The sequence below is a fragment of the Lepidothrix coronata genome, unplaced genomic scaffold (assembly GCF_001604755.1).
Source record: "Lepidothrix coronata isolate B3197 unplaced genomic scaffold, Lepidothrix_coronata-1.0 Scaffold97, whole genome shotgun sequence".
Lineage (NCBI taxonomy): Eukaryota > Metazoa > Chordata > Aves > Passeriformes > Pipridae > Lepidothrix > Lepidothrix coronata.
In genome coordinates this window covers 710,676-735,414 of record NW_016690277.1, presented here as the reverse complement: position 1 = coordinate 735,414, position 24,739 = coordinate 710,676, and the positions used below count along the sequence as shown (strand labels likewise).

At 40.3% G+C, this 24,739-nt stretch overlaps 1 protein-coding gene across 10 annotated transcripts in view; it reads left to right on the top strand.

Moving 5' to 3' along the window:
• DOCK10 (dedicator of cytokinesis 10) overlaps positions 1-24,739 on the top strand; it is a 122,039-nt gene that overhangs the window by 94,791 nt on the left and 2,509 nt on the right. For 4 of the 10 annotated variants that reach the window (XM_017822402.1, XM_017822411.1, XM_017822407.1 and 1 more), the window contains exons 34-56: positions 30-141; positions 858-979; positions 1,065-1,179; positions 1,355-1,421; positions 1,583-1,630; positions 2,301-2,402; positions 3,188-3,312; positions 3,699-3,811; positions 4,510-4,647; positions 6,178-6,360; positions 6,876-6,986; positions 7,998-8,213; positions 8,911-8,968; positions 9,299-9,397; positions 11,028-11,134; positions 11,616-11,738; positions 12,671-12,784; positions 13,494-13,499; positions 18,729-18,875; positions 19,320-19,530; positions 22,313-22,503; positions 23,186-23,286; positions 23,634-23,772. In XM_017822402.1, the coding sequence (XP_017677891.1) occupies positions 30-141; positions 858-979; positions 1,065-1,179; positions 1,355-1,421; positions 1,583-1,630; positions 2,301-2,402; positions 3,188-3,312; positions 3,699-3,811; positions 4,510-4,647; positions 6,178-6,360; positions 6,876-6,986; positions 7,998-8,213; positions 8,911-8,968; positions 9,299-9,397; positions 11,028-11,134; positions 11,616-11,738; positions 12,671-12,784; positions 13,494-13,499; positions 18,729-18,875; positions 19,320-19,530; positions 22,313-22,503; positions 23,186-23,286; positions 23,634-23,772 (2,748 nt within the window). The remainder of the gene's footprint in view (positions 1-29; positions 142-857; positions 980-1,064; positions 1,180-1,354; positions 1,422-1,582; positions 1,631-2,300; positions 2,403-3,187; positions 3,313-3,698; positions 3,812-4,509; positions 4,648-6,177; positions 6,361-6,875; positions 6,987-7,997; positions 8,214-8,910; positions 8,969-9,298; positions 9,398-11,027; positions 11,135-11,615; positions 11,739-12,670; positions 12,785-13,493; positions 13,500-18,728; positions 18,876-19,319; positions 19,531-22,312; positions 22,504-23,185; positions 23,287-23,633; positions 23,773-24,739) is intronic. The other 6 variants (XM_017822403.1, XM_017822412.1, XM_017822405.1 and 3 more) reach the window with 5 other exon arrangements.

The following is a 24,739-nucleotide window of genomic DNA, read 5'->3' as shown; positions in this document are numbered from 1 at the left end:
GGACTTTCCTCTGTTTCTTTCAAATACAGGGATCTAGGGATGACTTGAGCACAGCTGGAGGATTTCAGAGCCAGACAGCAATGAAACATGCAAACTCTGTGGACACGTCCTTTTCCAAAGATGTTCTGAACTCTATAGCAGGTAGAAATAACAGATCGAACACACACATAGTCAGATTTCTGTGTACCTCAATCCATCGTGCTTTCTGCTTAGTATTCATGGAGGATGTCATTAACCCATTCTGTAAAATATTTGGGGAAACATGGTATGCAATGTTTCTCTTCCCTATGGGTGTTTCTGGATTGATTTTTATTTCTTTGGTGAAACTGTTCTTCTTACACTGCTTCACTTTCTCTCCTGCTTTGGAATGATGCCAGTATTCAGGCTCTCAGAATTCCCTTTGCCCGAGTTTATTCTTGTAGTCTCTGCCTGATTTAAGAATAGTTCCAAGGTTTCTCCTGGAAAATCCTGTCTCTTGGAGGCAAACTTTCTTCGTTTTTCCAGGCTTAACAGAAGAGTAGAAAGACAGCTTACTTTGTTCACTTCCTCCAAACCCCATTTCAAAATTCAAGGAAGTGAATTCAGGCATCTTTCCACTGATTTTTGTGGCTTTAGGTTAGGCCTGGCAGAATGCAACAGGCCCTTTTAATGCCATGAAAAATGGAAACTGAATCATTGTACTTCGATTTGTTGCATGTTTTCAGTACTAAACATACCCATCAATAGCTTTGCTGTTGGAAGATCAAAGCACTTGTCTCAATCCAGCATGTGACACCTTTTAAGTTTTCCATTTTTTGTTAGTTTTTGTATCCATAAATGTTTTAGTTTAGCATGTTTGCTATGACTTTCATTTACAGCCTTTTCATCAATAGCTATCTCTGCAGCAAACCATGCTGACTCCAGAGCTTCCTTAGCAAGTCTTGAATCTAACCCAAGTACCAATGAAAAAAACAGTGAGAGAACTGACACGTGTGAAAAGGTACATGTGCAAATGTTGAAAACGCTTACCAGAGGTGGAAGTCCATCACTATACTAAACAAGGCCCCTTGCTGTCACTTCAACAGATCATGAGACCTCTGTCTTTGATTGGATCAACTCTTCGTTTTGACAAGTTGGATCAAGCTGAAACCAGAAGTCTTCTTATGTGTTTCCTTCACATTATGAAAACCATTTCGGAAGGTAAGAAAATGTGCACTCACCACTTAATTCGTATTGTTGTAAAATACTGTGAATGCTGAATTCAAACACAGATTAAATTAAAATAATTAACAGTGTGTTTTACAGGCTTTGGGGCAAGTTTATTTTGCTATAACAGATACATAATATATTTTAATATTTTAATATCTCCCTTTAGATGCACTGATTTCCTACTGGTTGCGAGCACCATTCTCAGAAATAACGGACTTTTTCAGCATTTTAGAGTAAGCTTATTTGTGGTTGTTTGATTTTAATGTTGAATATTCTAAAGTGATGGCTGCAAACAATTTCTCTTTGGGTTTGTCCACCTAGTGGAATAGGCTGAGATATTTTTCGTAAGTATGAAGCCATTAATAGACATAAAATGTGTTGTTTTATCTTTCAGGGTTTGTCTGCAAAATTTCAGGTATCTAGGAAAACGCAACATTGTAAGGTAATTCTCTAGTTACAGACTGTATGCTATAGTATTTAAATATTACAGCATTATATTAGACTTAAATGAGGTTAACAGTGTATCTATGAATTTTCTTCTGAAATCATCAGTTTGTCATACTGAAGCCAATGTATGCTTCATTTTTTCTTTTATGGAAACAATGTTATCATGGTGTTCTGGATGTCTGAGTCCATACCTGCTACAAAAGATGAATTATATGCAATGATATACAACCATTCTTGCATTTATAACTCAAAATACTGGGCCTTTCTCAACAGTATTTCTGTTCATATGCCAAACAAGGGAACTTTGAACACTTGATTTCTATGCAAGTCATGGAAAGAATAGTTTTAATGGGCATAAATAAGTGTTTCACAGCAATAAAAAAAAATAATGTTCCGCATCTCCGTACTCTCTGACAAAAAAGGGGGGTTGTGTTCAGCCGTGAAATGTGAAATGCATACTTTATCTCAGTTGATGTTCCATTTTTAATTTTATGTTACCACTGTGAACTGGTCTATATGTCATACAGTGTGAAAGTTAAAGGTCACCAAATAAACCAGTTCGTGCTCCATGGCAGGTTTTGTCAGGCCTGCACTTATTCTTCAGGGACGTGGCAAAAATCAATGTCACATTCTGTAACAGATTAACACTTATTTTCTCTTAATAGGAAAATTGCTGCTGCTTTTAAGTTTGTTCAGGCCACCCAGAATAATGGAACCCTGAAAGGTTCGAACTCCTCTGGCCAAGCATCGGGGCTGCTCTCCCAGTGGTAATGTCACATTGTATTACTAGCTTGTGTAAAAACAAAACCTTTGTTGTCACCCTCCAGACCTCATACCCTGCCACAGCATTGACCAAAAAGAGGCTGACAAAACATGTAACATATTTCTGAGCCTCCAAAGCTGTAAACTATATGAGTCCCTTTAACTTCAACTTGACTTACAAGCTGCTGTTTAAAGTGTTATGTTCAGAAGAATTCTTAGTTACTATCAATATTGTTCAGTATTGCAGAAACAGTAGCTGTTGTTTTCAGCTCAGATCCTTTAAAAATTATGATAATCATTAGTATTTTAGTTCTAAGCTTCTCATTATAAATTAATGATATGTTTGTCAGCATCAAAGAGGATTAAAAGAACACATGCATATGTACACGTATTTTTACTGTCATTGTCAGTTTGTCACAATTTTTTCACCTAAGAGTAGCTGTATCATTTCCTTCTTGAGCAGGATATATTTTTCTTATATTCTTAGCTAACAGAACTCATCTCAGTTTCTCTTCAGCCAAAGACAGTTTTCTAAACATCAAACAACTATTTAAGCTGGTGCTCTATTTCAGTGCTCAATGCATATTTTGTTCCCCGTGATCTCAAGAAATCACAGCACATGTTTGTTTTGTCCACCTCACTGACTTTCTTCATCTTTTTTTTCTCTGGAAAATTTTGCATCAGTTTGTTTAACTCAACCTGTGAGAAGTAGTGCAGTAACTGACACGGAAAAATTCAGAACAGGCATAATAATATATTCTTTGTTTCTAATGGTACCTTTCAATTTCAGGATGCATTCTACTTCAAGTCACGATGGCCACAAGTACCACAGATCTCAAACATTACCAATAATCCGTGGCAAAAATGCACTTTCTAACCCCAAACTCTTGCAGATGATAGACAGTAGCACTGCAAGTAAGTACAGAAATTATTTACTTCCCTCTGGACTTCTGTGGGGTTTAGGTTGGGCTCTATATAGACCTTTTTATGGCAGAATGTTCTTAAAATTATGAGAACAAAGTTGTCTATTCCACTTTTCAATTAGGTTTCTCACCTCCTTTGAGGATGAACAGAAACAGTGCAAGGATATAGTGACATCTCTGGTGCAGCCAGTGAAAGTTGGCTCAAATTCTCCCTCCTTTCATCTCCTATAAGCAGTTTTCTTCAAAATACCCCTTTGATTAAGTGTGCAGTTAGAACCCCATCTCTACGGTATAATACTTAATGACCAGACTGAGAATTAAATCATCTTTAGCAACATTTAGAAGATTGCTTGTCATCTTGCTTTTTGTATGTTGCAGGTACCTCCAGTGAAACAGATATTGTACAGTACGTAGACACAGAGGCAAACATTGCTACAGAAGTGTCCCTCACAATCCTCGACCTGTTGTGTCTTTACACTCTGAATCACCAGGTATATTTTGCTGGTTTTGTTTTCTGTTTGAACGGGTACCATGTGGGATATGTGGTGGAATGAAGCAGGCACACAGAAAACTTGGAATGCCTGGGGCAGCAGCATAGGGAAATAAGACATGCCAGTCCTCAGTGAAGGTCTTTTAGAAAAGAATTGACTCATAGTATCCAAACTGAATAGAAGGATGTGGAAGAAGAACACATATCCAGGGCTATGTAAAACCCTACTCTGCTTGAAATTGTCATGCATCTACTAATACAACACCTTTTCTGACTCATGGTTATCCCACTAGATTTCAGAGATTTTTGACAACAGATTTCCAAACTAGTTATTATCCATATCTCTTCAAGTCAGCAGATAGATCCTCTGCTTCTTTAAAAACTGCTCAGATTGCTTCAGCAAGCCCAGATGACTTGTTGGAGGTCTCACAGCCACAAGACAGCAAACAGGTCCTTTTACATTTTCGTGTTCCCTGTCTGCTATCCAGCCCTTAAATACAGTGTGTACAAACCACAGGCATAGAAAGTGCTATCCTTGAAGAACTACAAGGAAAGAGCCTGTAGCAAGCTGGAAAAGCCTGATCTGCAGAGATTTTTACGTTGAGAAAAGCATCTCCATGGGACCACTCCGATGTAAAGTCCAGCTGCTTCTGTTCATTCACTTTAATAACCAGAATGTCCTGTCTGTGAACTTTTCAGAGGCAGCTCCAGCAATCTGATTGCCAGAATGTGTTGATGAAGAAAGTCTTTGACACACACATGCTCTTTTTGCAAATCAACCAGTCAGCAGCAGCTCTCAAGCATGTCTTTGCTGCCCTACGACTGTTTGTGGGCAAGGTAACTATGGTTTTATCCTGTTAGTTGTGCTTATTAATATGTTACAAGTACAGCTTGGGGGCAATTGGGTACTTTGAAATAGTTCTGAACTTCACTGTATTAATACTTATTTCTGACAAAGATGATCTTATTTATTGCTGATTAATGGTAAGAAGTTCATAATATCTGAAAAATTAGTTCTGGTTTTGAAAATGAAAAATTTACTAAGAAAGAGAAATTGTAATGTAAATAGATGGTATCTGGCTGTATCATTGACTTTCCTGCCTCTACCACTTATGGAAGACAGCTTGAAACCCTAGAGATCCACAATCTTCGTGGCAGATACCTGATTCGCAGTATCCAGTGGTGAATGACTGCTGCTGTCCCCAGAGGAACTAGCAGGAGAATATTCCATACACTTAACCAAAAGTTCATCCAAACTAAAACAGTTTTACAAATACGTAGTTTTAAACATAGAAGAGTTTTGGGGCAAAAATATGCTTATGTGTCAACCTGTTTCTTTGCTTGTATTGCACATATGTAAATGATCATGGGCAATTTGGCACTGGGTGCCAACTGCAAAGGCTGCACAATTTCCAAGTCATAGATTTAGATGAGATCCTCTTAAAACTAAGCAGAATGTAGCACACAGATAACAATTGCTATGGGAAAGTGAGAATAAGCAAGGCTGGCCTCATCTCCTAAATGTTCCTATGAAACACAAGAGTGTAGATCAGTGGCCTCACTCTGGTTGTTATCTCAGGGGAAAGGAGAAGGAAATCATGTTCTTCTAGTAATACAGCTTGAGGACATGGGAGAAACATGAAGTAAACCATCCACAGACAGCTTTAAATTACATACCCGACAGGAACGGAAGAGCTCTCTGCGTTGGGAGAATAAATGTATATCCAGAATTGCCCTTTAAATTTATCCTATAGCTTAGGGGATTGAATTCTCTCTTCATAGTTCTGTGGGAACAGGGATCACATGTGGTTCCTGCAGCAGAACCTCTTGGGCAGTACTTTAGATCTGTGGCCAATATGTATGTCCTTCACCTCTCCTCACTGTCTTCTGTTGCACTCACCCTGTTGATAATAGTAGGTATGGCTTGGAGAGCCATCCTTCACTCTCTGTTGCCTCCTGCTGTTCAAACACTTGACCACTGGAAGTTCACTGACTTTGCTACTCAAAGAGTATTTTCCTTCTCCTGAACAACTTTTACAGTAGTACAGAACTCCCCCCTCCTGCTTTTCCTGGTTAGCTATTCCTTGTGGAGAGGCTGCTCTGCTGCTGTGCTTGCTGTGTGCCAGCTGCTGCCTGGGTTTCCTGGAGGCCAGTTTGATGGCGTATGGTGTTTGTATGAAAATCTGTGTGCACCTCTTACTTAATCTTAATTTGCACGTGGGATTATGTTTAGTTTAACCCCTGGTGTGAATGACTATGGGAGAGCTGTTTTTACTGCAAGCTTAACAGAAAAAATTGTTAACTCAGAATAACTGCACCAAGGCCTGAGAGTAGTGCTGAACATATTCACACGTTTCTTTTCAATAGTTCCCATCAGCATTCTTCCAAGGACAAGCAGATCTCTGTGGTTCCCTCTGCTATGAAATCCTGAAGTGTTGTAACCATAGATCGCGTTCGACTCAGACAGAAGCATCTGCTCTTCTTTATTTTTTCATGAGAAAGAACTTTGAATTTAACAAGCAGAAATCAATAGTCAGATCCCATCTACAGGTAAGCAAAGTGTGAGATCATCAGTATTTAACTGATGTGCACTGGTTTTTATCATTATTATTTTTATGCATTGAAGCAAGGCAATTCTCAGTGGCAGCTTGATTTTCCTGCCAAGTGTGAAGTTGGACTGGATTCTCTCGTGTTTTTTGGGCTGCTCAGCATTGTCCAGGGAGAGCCAACAGCTGTGAATGTGGCCATGTCACCAGATAAATGGCTATTCCTGATTCACATGCATTGCTTACAGCAGTGAGAGCAGAGCTGAAAAAGAAACTAAACAGAATCCTGATAGCACAGGAACAGAAATGTAAAGTCCATTAATAACACGATTACTCTGCAAAATGTGAGCAGTTACACACATTGGAAAGATTATTCACAGTCCTTGCCGTCGTATATGCTATCTTTTAAGACAGGTGTCACACTGCACTAGCCTGTGATACTAAAATAGGGGTTAAAAAGTATTCTGAAACTCTGATTTTCTTTGCTAATTGCATCCTGTGTTTGCTCCCCCTGTGCAGCTCATCAAAGCAGTGAGCCAGCTGATAGCGGATGCGGGGATTGGCGGATCTCGTTTTCAGCATTCACTTGCAATTATAAATAATTTTGCTAATGGAGACAAGCAGATGAAAGTAAGAAACATTTTTTTTCAATCACTGCCTCTTGCAAAAGGTCAACAATTTCACAGGAGCAAGTGTTTCAATGAATAAAATTGCTGGCTCTTATTAGCCAGTGATTTATGCATTCATAGTGTGCCTCTCTCAGGCAGTCTGAAATTCATGAAAGTTCTTGTGACTCAGAAGCTTAATAACTGAAAATAGTTTTCTTCAAACAAAAAGGATTTTTATTTGAAAATTGTATTATTTGTTATTTATTGCTTATTTTGTTCATTTGCCTGATGTCAGAGATGTCCTGCATTGTGACTAATGAAATGCAATTGCAGTCGACAAACAATTTTTAGGCTACAAACAGTCCTTTTCCTTTCTTCAATAAGCACGTAGCAAAAACAGGCACAACCTGAAAAAGGCACTTACCACTTATATGAGTTACCACTGCTATTATAATCATTGTCTATACTAAAATTGTTGAAAAAAGATTCTGGTTTATAATTTTTGCAATTCCTGTCCAAACATTTGTCAACATGCATTTTGAATTTTGTACTTTGGAGGTGTTCCTTCTCTGAAAGTGACTTTAGTGTAGCTCCACTGAGGTTAATAATAAAGTTAGTATAAACAAATGGGTAGATAATTAGCATAGGTAATTTGATGTCTTATGTAATAAGATGCAATTAACAATTGTATTTGTTTTCAAAGTCCAGCTTTGATTTCACAGCACTGCAGTCAGTCACACTGCTTCTGTGACATGCTCATCTCTGTGTGACATAGAGGAGGGGAGCATTTAGTTTCATTTACTTTTTCTGGATGTTTTTACTTTTAAACAAAGCAAAGGAGGGAAACAAGTCTGAAAACATCAAGAATTTGTGTACAATGTGTATGTACAGTGGAACTGTGACTCTGCTTCCAAGCCTACTGAATTAGGGAAAGGTACAAAGGTCTTCCATAAGGAGAACTCTAGCTCATTCAGGGGTGCTGCATGTGACTCTTTGGATGGTTTTAGTGATGTGCTGCTTATCTTTCCCAAAGAACGTTAATTTCCCAGCAGAGGTGAAGGATCTGACCAAACGCATCAGGACAGTTTTGATGGCCACAGCTCAGATGAAGGAGCATGAGAAGGACCCCGAGATGCTTGTGGATCTGCAGTACAGCCTAGCAAATTCATATGCCAGCACACCTGAATTACGTAGGACGTGGCTTGAAAGCATGGCCAAGATTCACGCGAGAAATGGAGATTTATCAGAGGTAAAGTACATACATGAATAGGAAATCCAGTTGTCTTTAGGCTAAGATGTTCTGATGAAAAGGGCTTTGAAAGACAGACAACAGCAGTCATTTAAGAGAATCATGCAGTATCTCTCACATACTTTAAATTAGAGGAATACAGGTTTGAAAAACACCCAGAGATGTGATTTGCTCATCCCGGTTTACCTGATCATGACTATTTGAGATGTGCTTGAGCAAGACTTGGAACTCTCTGACAGGGAAGCTGTGGGCAGTGTCACTTTAGCATTTCTGCTGTTAAACCCTAATGGGCACGGCAGCTGTAGTGTAGCAGGGGTTATGAGCAGTGAATAACTTACATAAAGGATTTTCTTCTCCCCCACTATGGCATAGAAAAGAAGCTTTGTTTATAATGTATTTTCCTGTTCATCAAAAACTAAACAGCATAACTTCACTGCATAACCCAGGAATATTGTATTTATTAAGTAATCTTAATGGTTTTCTTGAGCAAATCTATGTATTTACATAAGACATGTAGTGAAATTAATGCTTCAGAAGGATTTCATCATTTAATCCTTTATTTTCTTAGATTAGTTTTGTCTTCCCTTTTCTGCATCAAGACCTGGCAGTGATGAAAGTATGTGCTCCTTATCACATGTAATCTTTAAGTCATACAGTGCACTTTAACAAATCCATGTGTATTGGTCTCTCCTTACAGGCTGCTATGTGCTATATTCATATTGCTGCTCTCATTGCAGAGTACCTGAAGAGAAAAGGTAAGATCAACGTATTCAAAGCCAACTATGTACCTATAAACATTATTCTTGAAAATAAATTTTGGCTGTCCTGCTTTCCTTCCTTATATGTAAAGTATTCTTAAAGTAGCTTGAATTTTTCCCAGATATTTTATTTTTAAAATATATCATTAATGCTAGTCTTAACACTGGAACAGTGAAAGTGTGTGTTTTGTGTAAAGAGGGTTAATTAAATGTTTAGCAAGCTAGTGCTAAAAGAGAATGCTTCACTTTTTAGTCTGTTTTTATTACATATGCATGTATTAACACATACCAGTAGCACTATACTAATACCATCTTACACTATCATAGGTTACTGGAAAATGGAAAAGATTTGTACCTCACGTATGCTCCTGGAAGATGGTCAAGTCTCTGATAGTAATGTGTTACTAACAACTCACAATGGAGGAAGTGAGTGCTCTAACCGTGCCTGTTTATGGGTCAAATAACATAACTAGGAAGTCAAACTATTGTTCTGCAACTGATCTGGAAAAATACCAACCAAAGCAAAACTATTTCTAGTGCATGTTGAAGGCTGTAATAGAAAGCAAGTAATGTTGGAAACGTGTTCCTTTCCTTGTGCTCTTTGGCTGGTTTGATGGATTGCTCAGAATGTCTCTGGTTATGGGCTTTTTCAGCATGAGAGCAGTTTGCTCTTCATTGGCAAGAGAAATCCCTCTCGGGTCAGTTGGTGTTTAGCATGCAAATCCATGTCCAATTCCTTGGCTATCCAAAGCTGGGAGGGCAGGGGGATGGAATTAGTATCTGGTTATCCATATGTAACTTAAGGTTTTTTTAAATCTGTGATGCTTATTACAGAAATAAAGTGCAGGCTTATATTTTTTAATGCTTCTATGCCAATGGCTCTATGGTTTATGAAATGTGTATTTCACAGTAATTCTCTGCATGGGATACAAGGAATTTCCTCAATGAGCAATTTCTAGGGTCAAGGGCAAATATCTGGGGAAGAGAAAACTGTTAGTTTTGGAAAGACCATAGTTTTTCACTTGGACTTGTCTGTGGGCAAGATGAAAAAATACATCCTTTTAGAGGGAAGCTTTCTGTGAAGAGCAGTATTTCTGAGGTAGTTCAGTAGTGGTAAAATACTTTGCCTGAATAACAGATTACAGCAGATGGAGTGAAGAACTTGGGACATATTAAACCATTATCAAAACTTGAAAGAGGAGATGTAGCCTCCTGTCTCAGTGTGTGTGGATTAGCTTTTTTAATTGAGCCATAGTAGCATTTTCCTACTTTTTAATTGAACATGAACTGTGCCAGGAGTTCATCATCTCCACTGGCACATTTACCTTCTCTGTTTGAGAGCAGTAGTGAAATCCTAGTTGGCCAGGCTTCCCCTGATCTGTAACGTGCAGTGCCTGTGCAAGTTGTTTCTCTTGCAACCGTTGCACTAAGGCCTTAGCTTAGCAAATGCTCAATGTAAGCTCAGTTTCATTCCTTACGAGCCTTCCCACCCACAGCTTCTGCCACCAGCCTGAGCTTTCTAAAAGGGAGTTTCTCAGCTGGGGCTGTGACAGCCCTGCTGGCCCTGGGCAGGACATGACCTCTGCTACCAGGAGCTCGAGCCCAGCAAAGGCACAGCGTGGTCCAGAACAGCCATGTCCCCATGGACTTTGGTGATCCTGGGGGACTGTGCAGGTCCCAGAGTGTAGGTTTGACAAGTACAAATCGTGTTGCCTCAGCCTGGGAGGGTAATTCCTTTGCACACACAAGTGTAGCTTTGCAAGGACTGCCAGCACTGCACAGCTCAGGAACCAGAACACCAAAGAGGAGTAACATTGCATCAGGAAAATGTTATCATTGCCCTTTGCCTGGACAAGTGGATTTATATCATTGACAAAATGTATAATAGTGTCATAAATTCAGTCAGCTTCATTTGTGCTTCTCATTACTTGAGCTGTGGAAAAAAGTAACTAATCTAGTCAAATAAAATCAGCTCTGTTTCAATGGCATCCAGTAACTTCTTGAATTATCTGGTTATTCAGTCATTAATTGACTTTGTTATGACTTGCCCTTCAAGGCTTATTTTCCATGGGATGGCCTGCTTTTCTGAGCATTACCCCCAACATTAAAGAAGAAGGTGCTATGAAGGAAGACTCTGGGATGCAAGATACTCCCTATAATGAGGTCAGCAACGTTAACATTTATATACCTGTTCTTATTAACAGAGAGTGTTAATTCTAGCAGATGCCTGTGCATGTTACAACAAACTACAGTGAATGTACTCACACAGTATTAAAAGGTACAGAACTTTTGAGTGAAATGTCACAGCTGTTGTATTAAGCAGCCAGGACTGGTGTTTAGCTAACAAGAACATGAAGTACCAGAGATGGAAGTCAGAGCAGGGGAGAGCCCACAAAGCAAACCCATTCTTCTGCATGAGATGTCAAGTATTCAAGTATTTTCATGTTACTGTTATATCAGGGTTTTTTTCTGCAGAAAGGTAGGTCAGCAATAACTGATTAAACATCGTGTCATTGCAATAAACCTTAACATAGAAGTTCCAGAATAAAAATGAAGTATTGGTTATGTGCTTTGGTGGCATTGCTGTTAATTAAATGCCACCAGCTGTCAAGTCATTGAACTATTTGTATTTGTGAAATTGCAGAATATTCTTGTGGAGCAGCTGGAGCTGTGTGTTGAGTACCTGTGGAAGTCTGAGAGATATGAGCTTATTGCTGAGGTTAACAAGCCTATCATTGCTGTTTTTGAAAAGCAGAGAGACTTTAAAGTAAGTTGGTGTTTGGTTTGCGTTTTTTAATTATCCTAAAGCAGCAGAAAAGATCAAAATTTTTAGGGGAAAAAAGAGTGCTTTCTTTAAAAGGAATGTTTTCTTTCTTCCTGTCTTTAATTTCTCCTTTTAATGCTTTGTGCTGTGAGAAAATAAAAAACTCTGGTATCCTACCTTTCTCTTTTCAGCATCAATATAACAGTAAATTAAAAAAAGAAATTCAAACCTCTTGTCTTAGCCAGTGGATGTGATTTTTTTACATGGGTTTTAAACCAGGAGCACATTTGTATCGTATTTAAGTTTAGAAACTGCTGATAAATTGCCTGATCTCTTCACAGTTTCAGAGTTTCTTGATTTCTTATTGACTTGGCAATTTCAGTACATAATGGATAAACAGATCATCATCCCATTTACTGATTTTTCTGGGTTTAAATTTAAAGAAAGCCAAAGTGGTAGGTAGCAATAAGGTGTATGCTGAGTAAACAGGTCCTCATATTTTAACTTAGGTGAAATTTGGGTTCACTATCCTAGGAAAATGCAGCTTAGTGGTAATTGTGGATAGCATATCTTTCCATGGAACTGGGAGCTGATTGGAGTTGTTGGCACCTTGCTCTCACCTGCATGACTGACACTTGGGTTCTCTGACCTCTCAGTAGGTCTGTACCACTGCCTTGGTAGTGGGATGGTTCTCTTCCTGTGTGACCCTGTACCCAAAGGCATCCAATGCCACAAAACTGGTCAGAAGATGACAGAAACCTTGAAATGAATCTTTAATGGCTGCTAACAAGGTTAAACTATTCCCTTAGTGTGTACAGCCATCTTGGCAAAGATTTGGGAACCTGGTTAAGGCAAGCCATGGTTGTGCAGAGCTGTAGTGGCATTTTCCAAAATATGCTCTCACCTTCCCTCCCTCTGCCTGTTTGCTGGTGTAGAGGCTGTCTGATCTGTACTACGACATCCACCGCTCGTACCTGAAGGTTGCAGAAGTGGTGAACTCTGAGAAGCGTCTCTTTGGGCGATATTACCGTGTGGCATTTTACGGGCAGGTAAGTCAGCCTGTGTTCTTTTGTACCCACAGATTCCCAGGTTTCAGCCCTGTTCTTCTGTTCTTCTTTTCCTGACATATTTCAGGGAAGCCAAAACAGGCAAGCCCTTGGTAGAAGGGGTAGAAACTGCCTTGTGGGTGAGACTTCCCAACAGGATTTTATTCAGGAGAGAGAGCACTCGGTTGCTTCTGTGTAAAACACTGCTGTGGATTTAGTGGTGTAGTGGAGAACAGAGTTACTTGTATGTCAGCTTTAGTTCTTGACTTCATCAGTCAAAACTGAGACTGAGGCAGGGCAGGATTTTTCAAACTAAAACATAAACAAAACCAGATAAGACATCTTTTATATATGGCACTCTCCTCTAATAGAGCTTAAAGCAGAGCACTATGTAGTAGATGTTTCATTGTATTTCTCTCTGATTGACTTCTTCTTGCAGGCCGCCTCTTATTTCTGTGCAATGTACTGTAGAATAGTTTTATTCCCTCTGCTATGCTTCAGCACCCTTGAAGCATTATTTTGTGCCTTCTTCCACTACAAACCAGTGTAGAAATCCAGCATGTTCCTTTAAGTCCTGGTTTTGGCAAGCATACAATTTCCTGTATTCTAAAATAATAAGGTGTGTAAACAACAGATTGATGTGAATCATTCTGTTTGCTAATTAGATTTTAATGCAGAAATTTGCTCTTTTCTCCTTTTGATCTTATTCAAGGCTGTGGTAAGTCTAGTTCTTTTGCATGTTTTGTTTAATTCTCCTCACACATCCTTCATCCTTCCCTGTACTCTTATTTAACATTAACTTTCCTGTGCTCTCAATTCTTTGGTTCATGGCAGATGAAATAATGTGTTTCATTCATTGTTGCATCCTGCAAACTAACTTTTGTTTGTTCAGTTAGCTGAATTACCAAGCTGTATCTGTTGTCATGTTGTGTGTGCACTGTGGGGCCCAATGCTGCATCATCTCATCTCAGTGGAAGTTTCCCTCACCTTCACTGGGAGTGGGATTGGACTCCTTCTTTCTCTGTTGAAAATCTTGGAGTAGCATTAATGCTGTTTGAATGCAAGCCTGCTTTCCTGGCCTGTGCAACAGCTCCAAAGAGGAAGGCTGTTGTGTCAGTCCGAGATCCATGGCAATGGTACCTGGAGCACTCTGGGCAGGCTGCAGCCACGATCCCGGTGGTCCCTTGTAGGAGCAAGCAAATGGAGAGTCAGAGGGAAGTGGTGGCTCCTGGCTCTTCAGACAGATTAGCAAAGCTGGACTTGCCAATTGCAAGGAGAAAGTGAGCTGCACCTTAGGAAGGGCAGAGTTTCCCTTACACCTGATCTTCCTCCAAATTGGGAGCAGCACAGGGGAAAACGTGACTCTCCTACTTGCAGCTTCTTGCCAGGGCTTTCCCAGGGGCAGTGGCTCTCCCAGGGGGTAATTCAGCTGAAGCACTTCTGCTGAACTGGGTTAACATCTCTGTTACAGTGCAATGACTTTCCAGCTGCCAGTGCCACAAGGGCAACTTCATTTAAACAGCTTTAGTGCTCTAAAGTGTATGACTTTGTCACAGCTGCGTGTTGCTCCGTCTGTTCCCTGGTGCCCCCGGTCACTGAGCTCTGAATACAACAAGCACAACTTTCTCCTTGCCCTTTGCAGGAGAGATGTTATGTGGCAGAAAGTGGGACTGCTCTGTATGGCTCCTTGCAGAGACATAGTGACAGAAGTGTGTGGCAAATAATTAAAGGTAGATCATTCCTATCAGTGTTACTTGTGCCTCATTGACCAAGATAAACAGGAGTGGGTGTGGAGAGGTGGTTAAGGAGGGCTTACCTGTACACAAAGCACCATGGCACACATGAGAGCTACAGATGAAGCTTGACCTGGAAGGAGCGACAGAGGGAGCAGACTGTTCCCATACACTGGTTGTGCCTGCATATTTTTTCCCTTTGGAAGGTTTTGTGTATGTATTTCTGTCAGTTCCTTTTTCTTGTGTGCCACTTGCTTCTATTTTGGCTGTGCAGGTGGGAAGGTATGGGGTCTTTTGGTCCTTCTGTTGCCAAGAGTATTGCAAGCCTCCATGCTGAGATCAGTCTCAGTGCCCAATCCATTTAAAACACTAAAAGCAATTCCCTTTCTTTCTGCTTCTGTCAGACTTTGCACACTTTCTCCCAAAAGCTAATAGTTGCAGGTTTTACTAGTATTACACAGTTAAATGGATGTAAAGCAATATGAATCACTTTGCTTAGGCCACTACAAAAGGAATGTCACAGAAGTAAACTCAGTATGCAGGTATGTACAGGTATGAGATTCCTTTTCAGTCATACACATACACTATTCTGTAAAATAACCAGGGGTAGATACATATGTAAGAACATTCACATTAAAAATATTATTAAATATATACATTTATGCAATAAACATTTTTTTCAATTGCATCAATACTAAATATATACATACATACATTTTGGAAAAATGGAACACTGCTGTTCTTTAACTGAAACAAAAGCTGCAGAGGAAGCAGATTAAAGGACAAGAGAATAACGTAAATACTGTTTGCAGGGAGAGTTTTGGGGGTTCTTAGTTGAAAAAGACAACCTGCAGGTGTACCTGAAAACCATTCTTCATGCAAAGGCAGAGACAGTATTTGGTTGCTGCATTGCTATTGCTGCAGGGACCCTGCACAAGGATGGTTTGAATTAATGTGGTCCTCAGGGAGGATGCAGTTGACTGTTTTCACCAGCAAGCTTTATTGGCCAGCTCAGAGAGCTGGATCTCATGGCAGCTGCTGTTTTAGGCTGTGAAGTCTGTTAAGGTCCTTTGGTGACACCATCTCATTGCACCCCCAAGTGACCACACTAGCCAGCACATATGATTTTATTCACAGATGAGTGAAAAGTCAGTATCTTTCTTGAATTAAAAACCAAAAAAAAAAAAAATCTGTTAAATATACTGAAGAGCTGAGAATTTATTGTGCTGATAAGCAAAGCCACTCAAGACTTGTTTTTCAGAGCAGTGTTAGGTCAAGCGTTTGTTCTCCTGTGTGTGCAAGAAGCTGTAGAAGTTGGGAGGGCAGAGTTTCATAGTGTTAAGCTGAACTGCAGGTGTATGTCTGAAGAGCAGAAGATGTGCTCCTTTTCCAAAAGTGATAGAACAGCTGTAGCTTCCCTTACCAAGGAGGGCAGTGTGCTCACTTACCGTGGGAGGAGGTGCTCAGCTGATATAGACAGGCAAGGATCCATTAGATGCTAATTCTTGGCAGGTAAAGCAGAAGGCTTTTCCTCAGCATGTCAGCTCTGGGGATGGTGTGTGTTCTTCCAGCAAAGGGCAGAGAAGAGTCCAATTTACTGTGAGCACCAAGGACTGTGTCTAGGGGTGTGGTGGGGGGAAGAAGAGCCTTTTCAGAGCTCCCACAGTGATAGCCCTGGGTCACAACTTGCCTCACTGGAAATCAGAGCACAGTGGAAACCAATAACCTACTGTCCAGGAGGTCATCTCCCTTCCATTACCTTCAGCTGTAATAATTTTCATCTGAAAGGCTTCGTTGTCCTTGTAGGGCAAAAGCAGCCAGTGTGAAAATAATCCAGGGATATGCATCGATAATGTAACCTTAGCTGCTTAATATTTTGAAATCCTGAAATTGGAGGATATTTGGCTTCTGAAAAGTATTTAATCTTACTTTCAATAGTCTTTGTCAGACATATAGCATATGGCAGACGTGATTATTTATAGCTCACAATTAACTTCTGCCTGTCACTTGCCAGGCGAAATACTGTAGGGAATATGTACTTAAGTTATGTCTCTTCCATTAGAGATGAGACTAAATCTGTTAGTTGTTTGTTTTCAGGTATTTTTTTTAAATAGAACTATTAACACAGATATCATCTTAGTGTGCCATGAAGCATCAGCACAGAGATTTGGCACTTACATATAAACATTGTGTTCCAGCATGCAAACATAGACTGAATCAGGGTTTAAGAGCATAAACTATATTCTAGCTTGCTATGTGATTAATTTGGAAAACATGAGGGGTTTTGTTGAAAACACTGAATGCTAAAAGAAAACAGATGTCTTTTGACAGAAACAGTCCTGAGTAGAGTGTTTAAGTATAGTTGCATCGAACTAATGAGGTTTTCCCACATAAAGCAGTTTTGCTTGGGTGGAAACAAGATGAGAAACCAGATTATGATCCTGCAGATCTTTTCTCAGTGAAATCAATAGAAAGTTAATTGCCTGCCCAGCTCAGTAGATGTTTATAGGGTGTCAGCTTTGGAGCTTGAGATTTGTTCTCTAATTACCTGTGAAGTTCTTTATATGCCTATGGAGTTTAATTGATAATGTTGTTAAAAGTTGTGCAATGTTAAAAGGTCACTGTGAGACTGATTAAGATACTGTCAGATGAGCTGCTGTTGCAATTAGTCATTGGTTTCCAGTAATGCCCACAGTGCTCTTGGCACTGGCCTTTTATTGCCCCTTATCCTCCCTGGAGGAGAAGCCACAGATACACTTATTTGTTAATCCCTATTGAAATAAAGTTTAGGGGTAGGGTTCAACAAGCATTGAAATTTTCAGCTATTTTATTTTAATTCAGTATATTTTTGTGAAGATTTGCCTAGTCAATAATTTTAGTGGCCAAAGTTGAAATACGCTGCAACATGAAACGGCTGGATTTTGCATGAGTACCTTCCAAAGAGATTTTGGAGGTATGTCTTGACTTCATTAATTTCTCCTTCTCTGTTTTTCAACAGATGGCAGTTTGCCAGGTATATTGTAGAAGTAGCTGTCCAAGCCACATCATGTTACGTTTAAAAGCCTTGGGTCTGACATCATTATTGCAATCTGCCTTTCCACTTATCCCTGCAGCTTTGGGTGTTTTTGTCTGGGTCACTTTGCATTAAGGTGAAAGGAGGAGGCTTTGAGTGCAGCTGCAGTGGTACACATCCAGATTTCAGCAGCAGCATATGAAACCCTAGGAGGAGGGCTGGTGCAGCTCATGGCATTGGGATAAATCCAGTCCTTGTTAATGGGGCACCTGCTGCTTTCTGCTCAGCTGGGAGAGCTTCTCCCAGGGTGTTGATGTACACGTTCATCATGTAGCAGTTGAGTGTCTCACCTGCAGGGGATGCAATGCTGTGTAAATTTCTTCTGAAGCCTGACAGGTTCTTGTTCAGCACGTCAATTGAACCTTTTATTAAAGCTCTGCCGAGTCCATCCAGTATATTAAGTAATGACCTTAACAAGATTGAACTTTTTTTTTTGCAAAGGAGCACAGTCTGTGAGTCTTTTTTGCTTTTCTTTTTCTTTTCAAATGTAAATCATTTACTGATTGTCTCTGAAAATGCTGCAATTCTATATGACCTTTCAAGATGCCACCAGAGCTCCTCTTCAGCTGTCCTGAAGAGATGCAGACCAGTTCCCAGTTGCCATGCCATGGCCACAGGCAGCAGTGCCCAGCTTTTGCCTGCACACATGGCTCCCAGACAGGATGTGCTGGGTGTGTCATGCTGCACACACCCCAGCTGGGCTCAGCGTCCAACAGAGAGCTGTTATACTCATGTGCTGTTAGGACCAGTGCTTCTCAAATAGTTAATTTTTAACCAAATGATTCAAATTTAAAGAATTTTTAATGTCCACTTTTATTCCATGAGGGTTTTGTCATCATACACACATCAGCATTCTCAAGAAAGCCCTTTACTCTTTAAGCAGCTTGGTCTCTTACATGAATAAATGTGTAGGAGTTATTTCCTGGGTAACTTTGGAGGCTGCAGACCAGTAAAAATGCAGACATCTAGGTATGTGTCTGCTAGGACTGGAGAGAGGTAAGCTTTTAATTTAGGTGCTGGAAGTGGCCTACTGGATGCTCTGGTGGGTATACAGGCAACCTTGATTCCTCATGTAAGCACCTTGTTTAAGCTTTGCCCTGCCTGTTGTGTTCACTGTATCCTTCCATTTCTTTCCAAACAGGGTTTTTTTGAAGAAGAGGAAGGTAAAGAGTATATCTATAAAGAACCCAAATTAACAGGCTTGTCTGAGATCTCTCAAAGGCTGATGAAACTTTATGCAGACAAGTTTGGAATAGACAATGTGAAGATCATCCAGGATTCCAACAAGGTATGAAAGACATGCAGTTTTGCACGAGGGAGAGAACTGGGTATTGATGGTTCAGATTTTGAGAGCTGTGTTTAGAATGAATGTATGTGTAAAGTACTGTGAGCTAGCTTGATGACCAAAATAACCTTACAGCATGGCAGGGTTATAGCAGGGCTTCCCAGTCAGTAGCAGATGAGCAGCCAGATGTTTGCTGCAATGCAGAAGCTGGTTTTTTTCTGTCTCATTTAGCTTTCATCCACTTTATCAATGGCTATATTCAAAGGTCCCACTGTTCTTCAGGGTCACTTGGTTAAATAGCTTTGTATTCATCTGTGATCTGAATGTTACATTTGGAAGTCTCAGTTTTTATCACTATAGCTATGATGGATAAAAGCATCAGCAATGTAATGGATGCATTGGAAGCTCATCACACTGAACATTATTATGTTTGCCACCTTTACACAGGTCAACCCCAAAGACCTGGATCCAAAATATGCCTACATCCAGGTGACATACGTCACGCCTTTCTTTGAAGAGAAAGAAGCCGAGGATCGAAAGACCGACTTCGAAATGCACCACAACATCAACCGCTTTGTGTTCGAAACGCCGTTCACGCTGTCAGGGAAGAAGCACGGGGGGGTGGAGGAGCAGTGCAAGAGGCGCACAATCCTGACAAGTACGTTTGCTTGGCTGCTCCCTGCCTCCCATCACACCTTTCCCAGCTAAGCCCAGCAGTGCATGTCGAGTGCCAGGTGTTCTGCAGTCAGTGGGCACAGCATGTGGTACAGGATGATAAGTCATCTTTCCAGTGTTGGCAATGTGCTTTCTTACAGACCTGCTGACCGTCCTAGGGAAAGTTATTATCATTTGTGGAGTCATCAGCTGCCTTATTTTTCCTTATAATTGGCATCTTAACCGTTCTTGCAGTGATGTAATTTGGGAGTGGTTCTGCTGGAGGCAGCTTACCACTCAGAACCATTGTTCTTTTAATAATAAACAAGTCAAAGGAAAAGACAAGTAGGGTGGCTGTTCTGCTAAGAAGAGTAAAACTTAGCAGATAGAAATTTTTGTTCAAAATGGGAGTAAGATACATCATATAGAATTTTTTTTAAGTGAGAGGTAAGATTTCAATCAGTGTTTTAAGACAGGAATGTCAGGAGCACTAGATATGCCTGCTCTTACTGAGTCATATTAAACTGAATATTTTTAGTTTCTTATCATGATTGAAATCTCTTTTTAAAGAAGCATCTTTCTTGAGACTACTACTGAAACTTGACATGCCTGAATTTTGATGTAGGAGAAACTGTCTGAGGTGGAGGCGTTGTTCTCATGGGCAGCCGTGGGCAGAGAGGCTGATGTTCACAGCAAAGGCTCCCAAGCAACAGAAAATCCAGTTCCCCACTGATTTCAGTGCATCTTCTTCCCCCAAAGGACAAAGTGAAAAAAGCTGCTCACAGTGCAGGCATAGTCACCTAAAAGTTTTGTTCTGGCAAGTCAAGGAAGAGGTACTGATGTCTGAAACTGTCTTGTTACATGACACAGTTTTGCTTGTAAGAAGAAGAAAGGAGGAATAGCTTGTGTGTGGGTTTTTTAAGTGCTTGAGCAGCAGTAGGTGTTTTGAGATCTATATTGAAACAGGTAGTTTCACTGACTTGAAAGTGCAGCTGTTATGGTCTGTCTGGCAAAAACAGAGAGGGTTGTTCTTCCAGCAGATTATTTTCCCTGGGTTATTATATGCTGTCATCAGCTCCTACTGCTCTCAGCCTGGCTCCATCTTTGGCATTAAGCAGGAATTTGATGACCTCTGCTTCTCCCCTGCTTTTCCCTCTGGCTCACCTCAGTGCTTTTCTCTAAAGGAAACATCCTTTTCTTTTCTTTTTCTTTTCTTTTCCCACTCCTGTTTGATAAAATCATGTTATTTTCACTTGCTTCCTAAGCAAACTTATGTGCTTTTAGTTTGAGAAGTGAGGCTTACTGGTATGACTGGAGGAGCAGTGAAACATAATTGTGCTTGAGTGGCTGGAACAGAGCCTGCTGGGCAGAGGGCAAGTGCAGTCTGGCTGAGGTCTTTGGTTCACAGGCTCTCTGCCATGCCTGGCTGTGACTTGTGCTTCCAGCTCTGGAAGTCCTGAGTTTCCTGCTCTCCAATGAGAGAGCCACCCTGTAGACTGGAGCTCATTTAGGTCTGAAATGACTGAAAGCAGATGCTAACTGGAGAAGGATATACATGGAGTTTGGGAGGCCTTCCAGGACAGAATGTTAGCTTAGATTAGACTTAATGTGCCACAGTGGTACCTGTGCCAAACTTTGAGATCCATTGAAAGGCTTTGAATGGAAGTAAAGAATTTTAAAGATGAATAATTCCTCTCTCAGCTCTTTTAGAAGTATTTGGGTTTAATATTAAAGGTAACTCCTTACTACTTTAAGGATGATGTTTTAGTAGTAATTCATCTGTGGGTGAGTGTCATGGTTTAACCTCAGCCTGCAGGTACGGCCCACGCAGCCGCTGACTCAGTGTCCTCTGGTGGGATGGGGGAGAATCAGAAGTGAAAAAACTCATGGGTTGAGATGAAGACTGTTTAATAGGTAAAGAAAAGCCGTACACACAAGCAAAGCAAAACCAGGGATTTGTTCACATTTCCCTTGGGCAGGCAGGTGTTCAGCCATATCCAGGACAGCCAGGTTCCATCACGTGTAACAGTGACTTGGGAAGACAAATGCTGTCACTCCAAATGCCTCTTCCCTTTCCTCCTCCTTCCTCCAGCTTCATATGCTGAACATGATCCCATATGGTCTGGAATATCCCTTTAGTAAGGTGGGGTCAGCTGTTCTGGCTGTGTCCCATCCCAGTTTCTTGTGTACCCCAACTCCACTTGCTGGTGGAACGGTGTGAGGAGCAGAAAAGTCCTTGGCACTGTGTAAGACCTGCTCAGCAATGACCAAAATATCCCTGTGTTATCAACACTATTTCCAGCACAAGTCCAAAACACATCCCAGTATCAGCTACTGTGAAGAAAATTAACTCTATCCCAGGAAACACCAGCACAGTGAGTGATACCCAATTAGGCCAAACTTAGAGGCTCCTGCCTCTAACTTGAAACATGTTTAATGGGATGTTTTGAGCTGTTTGAAGTTCTGTATGGGCTTATAATTTGGTGCTTTAGCTCAGAAAAAGAAATTTGTGGATTCTACAGTCTCAGCAGTGAGAACTTTTTGCCACCTGCTTTGTGACAGAGCTTGGTAGCAAACATTGAATTCAAAAGGAAATGCTCTTCCAGCACCGTGTACATCAGAATTCAATTTGGACCTTCTACTCATTTGTTGTTTAAAACTTACATTTTATGGATTGATGAAGAGTTTGGCAAAGTCAAAAGTTAATCCTTTGACTTCATTGTTTTGCTTTCTTAAATGCGCTCTTGTTGGGAGAATTCTCTGATATATTTCTTTCCCTTGAGTAGCCAGCCACTTGTTTCCTTACGTGAAGAAGCGTATTCAAGTCATAAGCCAAACCAGCACAGAGCTGAACCCTATCGAAGTGGCAATTGATGAGATGTCCAAAAAGGTCTCAGAGCTCAACCAGCTTTGCACAATGGAAGAAGTGGACATGATCCGACTGCAGCTAAAGCTCCAAGGAAGTGTCAGTGTCAAGGTAATGACAATTTACCTTCTTTTTTCTCCTTTTTTTTCAATGCTTTTACTTAAAATTTTATGCTGATTATTATAATTTCAGATATGTTTTGTCTATTTCATGTATTTGGTCATATCTTGTGTTCCAGTGCTGTTGGATCCCGCTCTAAAAATATAAAGAAATGGAAAGCTTTCCACTAGTGTAGATCACTGCTGGACATATGTGCAAATATAACTACTTCAGTCAAGTCTTCTTTAAATAAATGTTAAGACCTTTCTAAAATGACCATCATATGTCACTTGAGAATACAGCCCAACACACAGCCAAGCTTGCAGATTCTTTAATGAGAGTTTTGTTCAGATTGGCTGTGTCGTTTTCAATTTAGGAAAGTTGGGACTGGGGAGAGGTACATGTATTTCAAGTACCCTCATTAAAATGTCTTCAAACAAATCTGTAGCTGTCTGGATGGTTAACTAGCTGGGGACTTACAAAGGCCAGCAGGGATCTACAGCTTGTATGAGGTTGACCAACTCCCTTTTCTTCAGCAAAACTCTTCAGCTTCCATCCAGGTTACAAGAGGAGTGAGGTGATATTCTTCTCACAGGCTTGGTTGCCTGAGGACAGTCCCCAAGCCTTGGAACACAAGAGAAATGACAATGGAATGGCTTGCTGCCTGTACCTAAGCTGTGTGTTTTTCCCCCAGGTAAATGCTGGACCAATGGCTTATGCTCGAGCTTTTCTTGAAGAGACAAATGCTAAGAGATATCCTGATAATCAAGTTAAGCTTCTGAAGGAAATCTTCAGGTAAACATTAATTTTAGGCTTTTCACCCCCTGCATAGCACACAGTATGCTCTACATAGCATGAGTAGATGTGTCACAAAAAATTAGGCTGAACTGAACCAGTCTAACTTACATCTGCATTTACCCTATCTTACAAATCGTTCCTAAGAAAACATTAAGTTTTGGGCTATCCTTGGAGCCTATGTTCCTCTGAATCTGAGATTGAGTTCTGAAATTCACTTCCAACAAGGTGTAATTTGCAAGGGAGAGAAGAGATATGGTACTCTGTCTATAGATAGACAGATAGATAGGTTTTTTTTCATTATTATAAAATTTGTGTGGTTGGTTTTTGTGTTTTTGTACTTGTAGGCAATTTGCTGAAGCATGTGGACATGCTCTTGATGTCAACGAGCGCCTTATTAAGGAGGACCAATTTGAGTATCAGGGAGAGATGAAGTCTCATTATAAGGACATGCTCAGCGAGCTCTCTGTAGTTATGAATGAACAGGTCAGATCATCTATTTTGGTGCTGGTTGGGCTGAACGAGGGTGGCTGATTGTGTCTTCTAGTGACAAAGGAAGCTGTAGAGCAAAATACTACAATGCAACAGTCACTGTGAAAGCAGTTAACTCTTTTGTTTGTTTGTTTCTTCCTCTCTCTCTTTTTTTAAATCCAAGTATATTATGTATAATGAATCTGATCAACAGAGATCTGTCTTCTGCCTGTATTGCTACGTATTGAAAAGTTGAATGTTCATGGGGCTAAATGCTGACTGAGGTTGAGAGGCACACAAAGACAGCCAGTTTAAACTAGTTTAATGCTTTGCTTGCTTTGTCTTGTGATGTATTTAATTAAAACAGTAAATTGCTCTTAAGATGTAGCTTATAACTGGAGGAGGTATCTTTATAGTTTCTATTTATATTCAGCTTTCAAAGAAAGTTAATTTTTAATTTTTTTTTTTATATTTGAGTACACTATCAAAATAGATGCCATGTATTTCAGCTGTTAGCGGCTGCAGAAGGATGAGCACGCATGGCTACTTTATATAAAGTGCATCCCAAAATCCTGAACTTGAGTCCAGTGCACACTTGCAGCTATTGTACTGCTGCGTCTAGACAGATTTTTTTCATTATGTTGTTTTGTTTTTATGAAAAATTGAGTGATCCTGCATACTAAAGCACAAATTAAACCGTGCTTCATTATATCTCTGCATACTTATGTGTAGCCACCCTAGATTGCATCTAAGAAATAGTTCCTCTCTAGCAGTTATGCTGCATTTCCAGGTGCCTGCAGCATCCATAAGCACTGTTTGTGTAGAGTTACTTGGTTTAACCACTGGTATCAGTGATGGCATCTCACAGAAGTGTCTTAATTGGCACTTAATTGGCACCCCATTATACAATGCTGTATTATTCATCTTCACATATGAGGATAATAAGGATTGATCTGAATTTTTCACCCATTCTTGTGCTTAC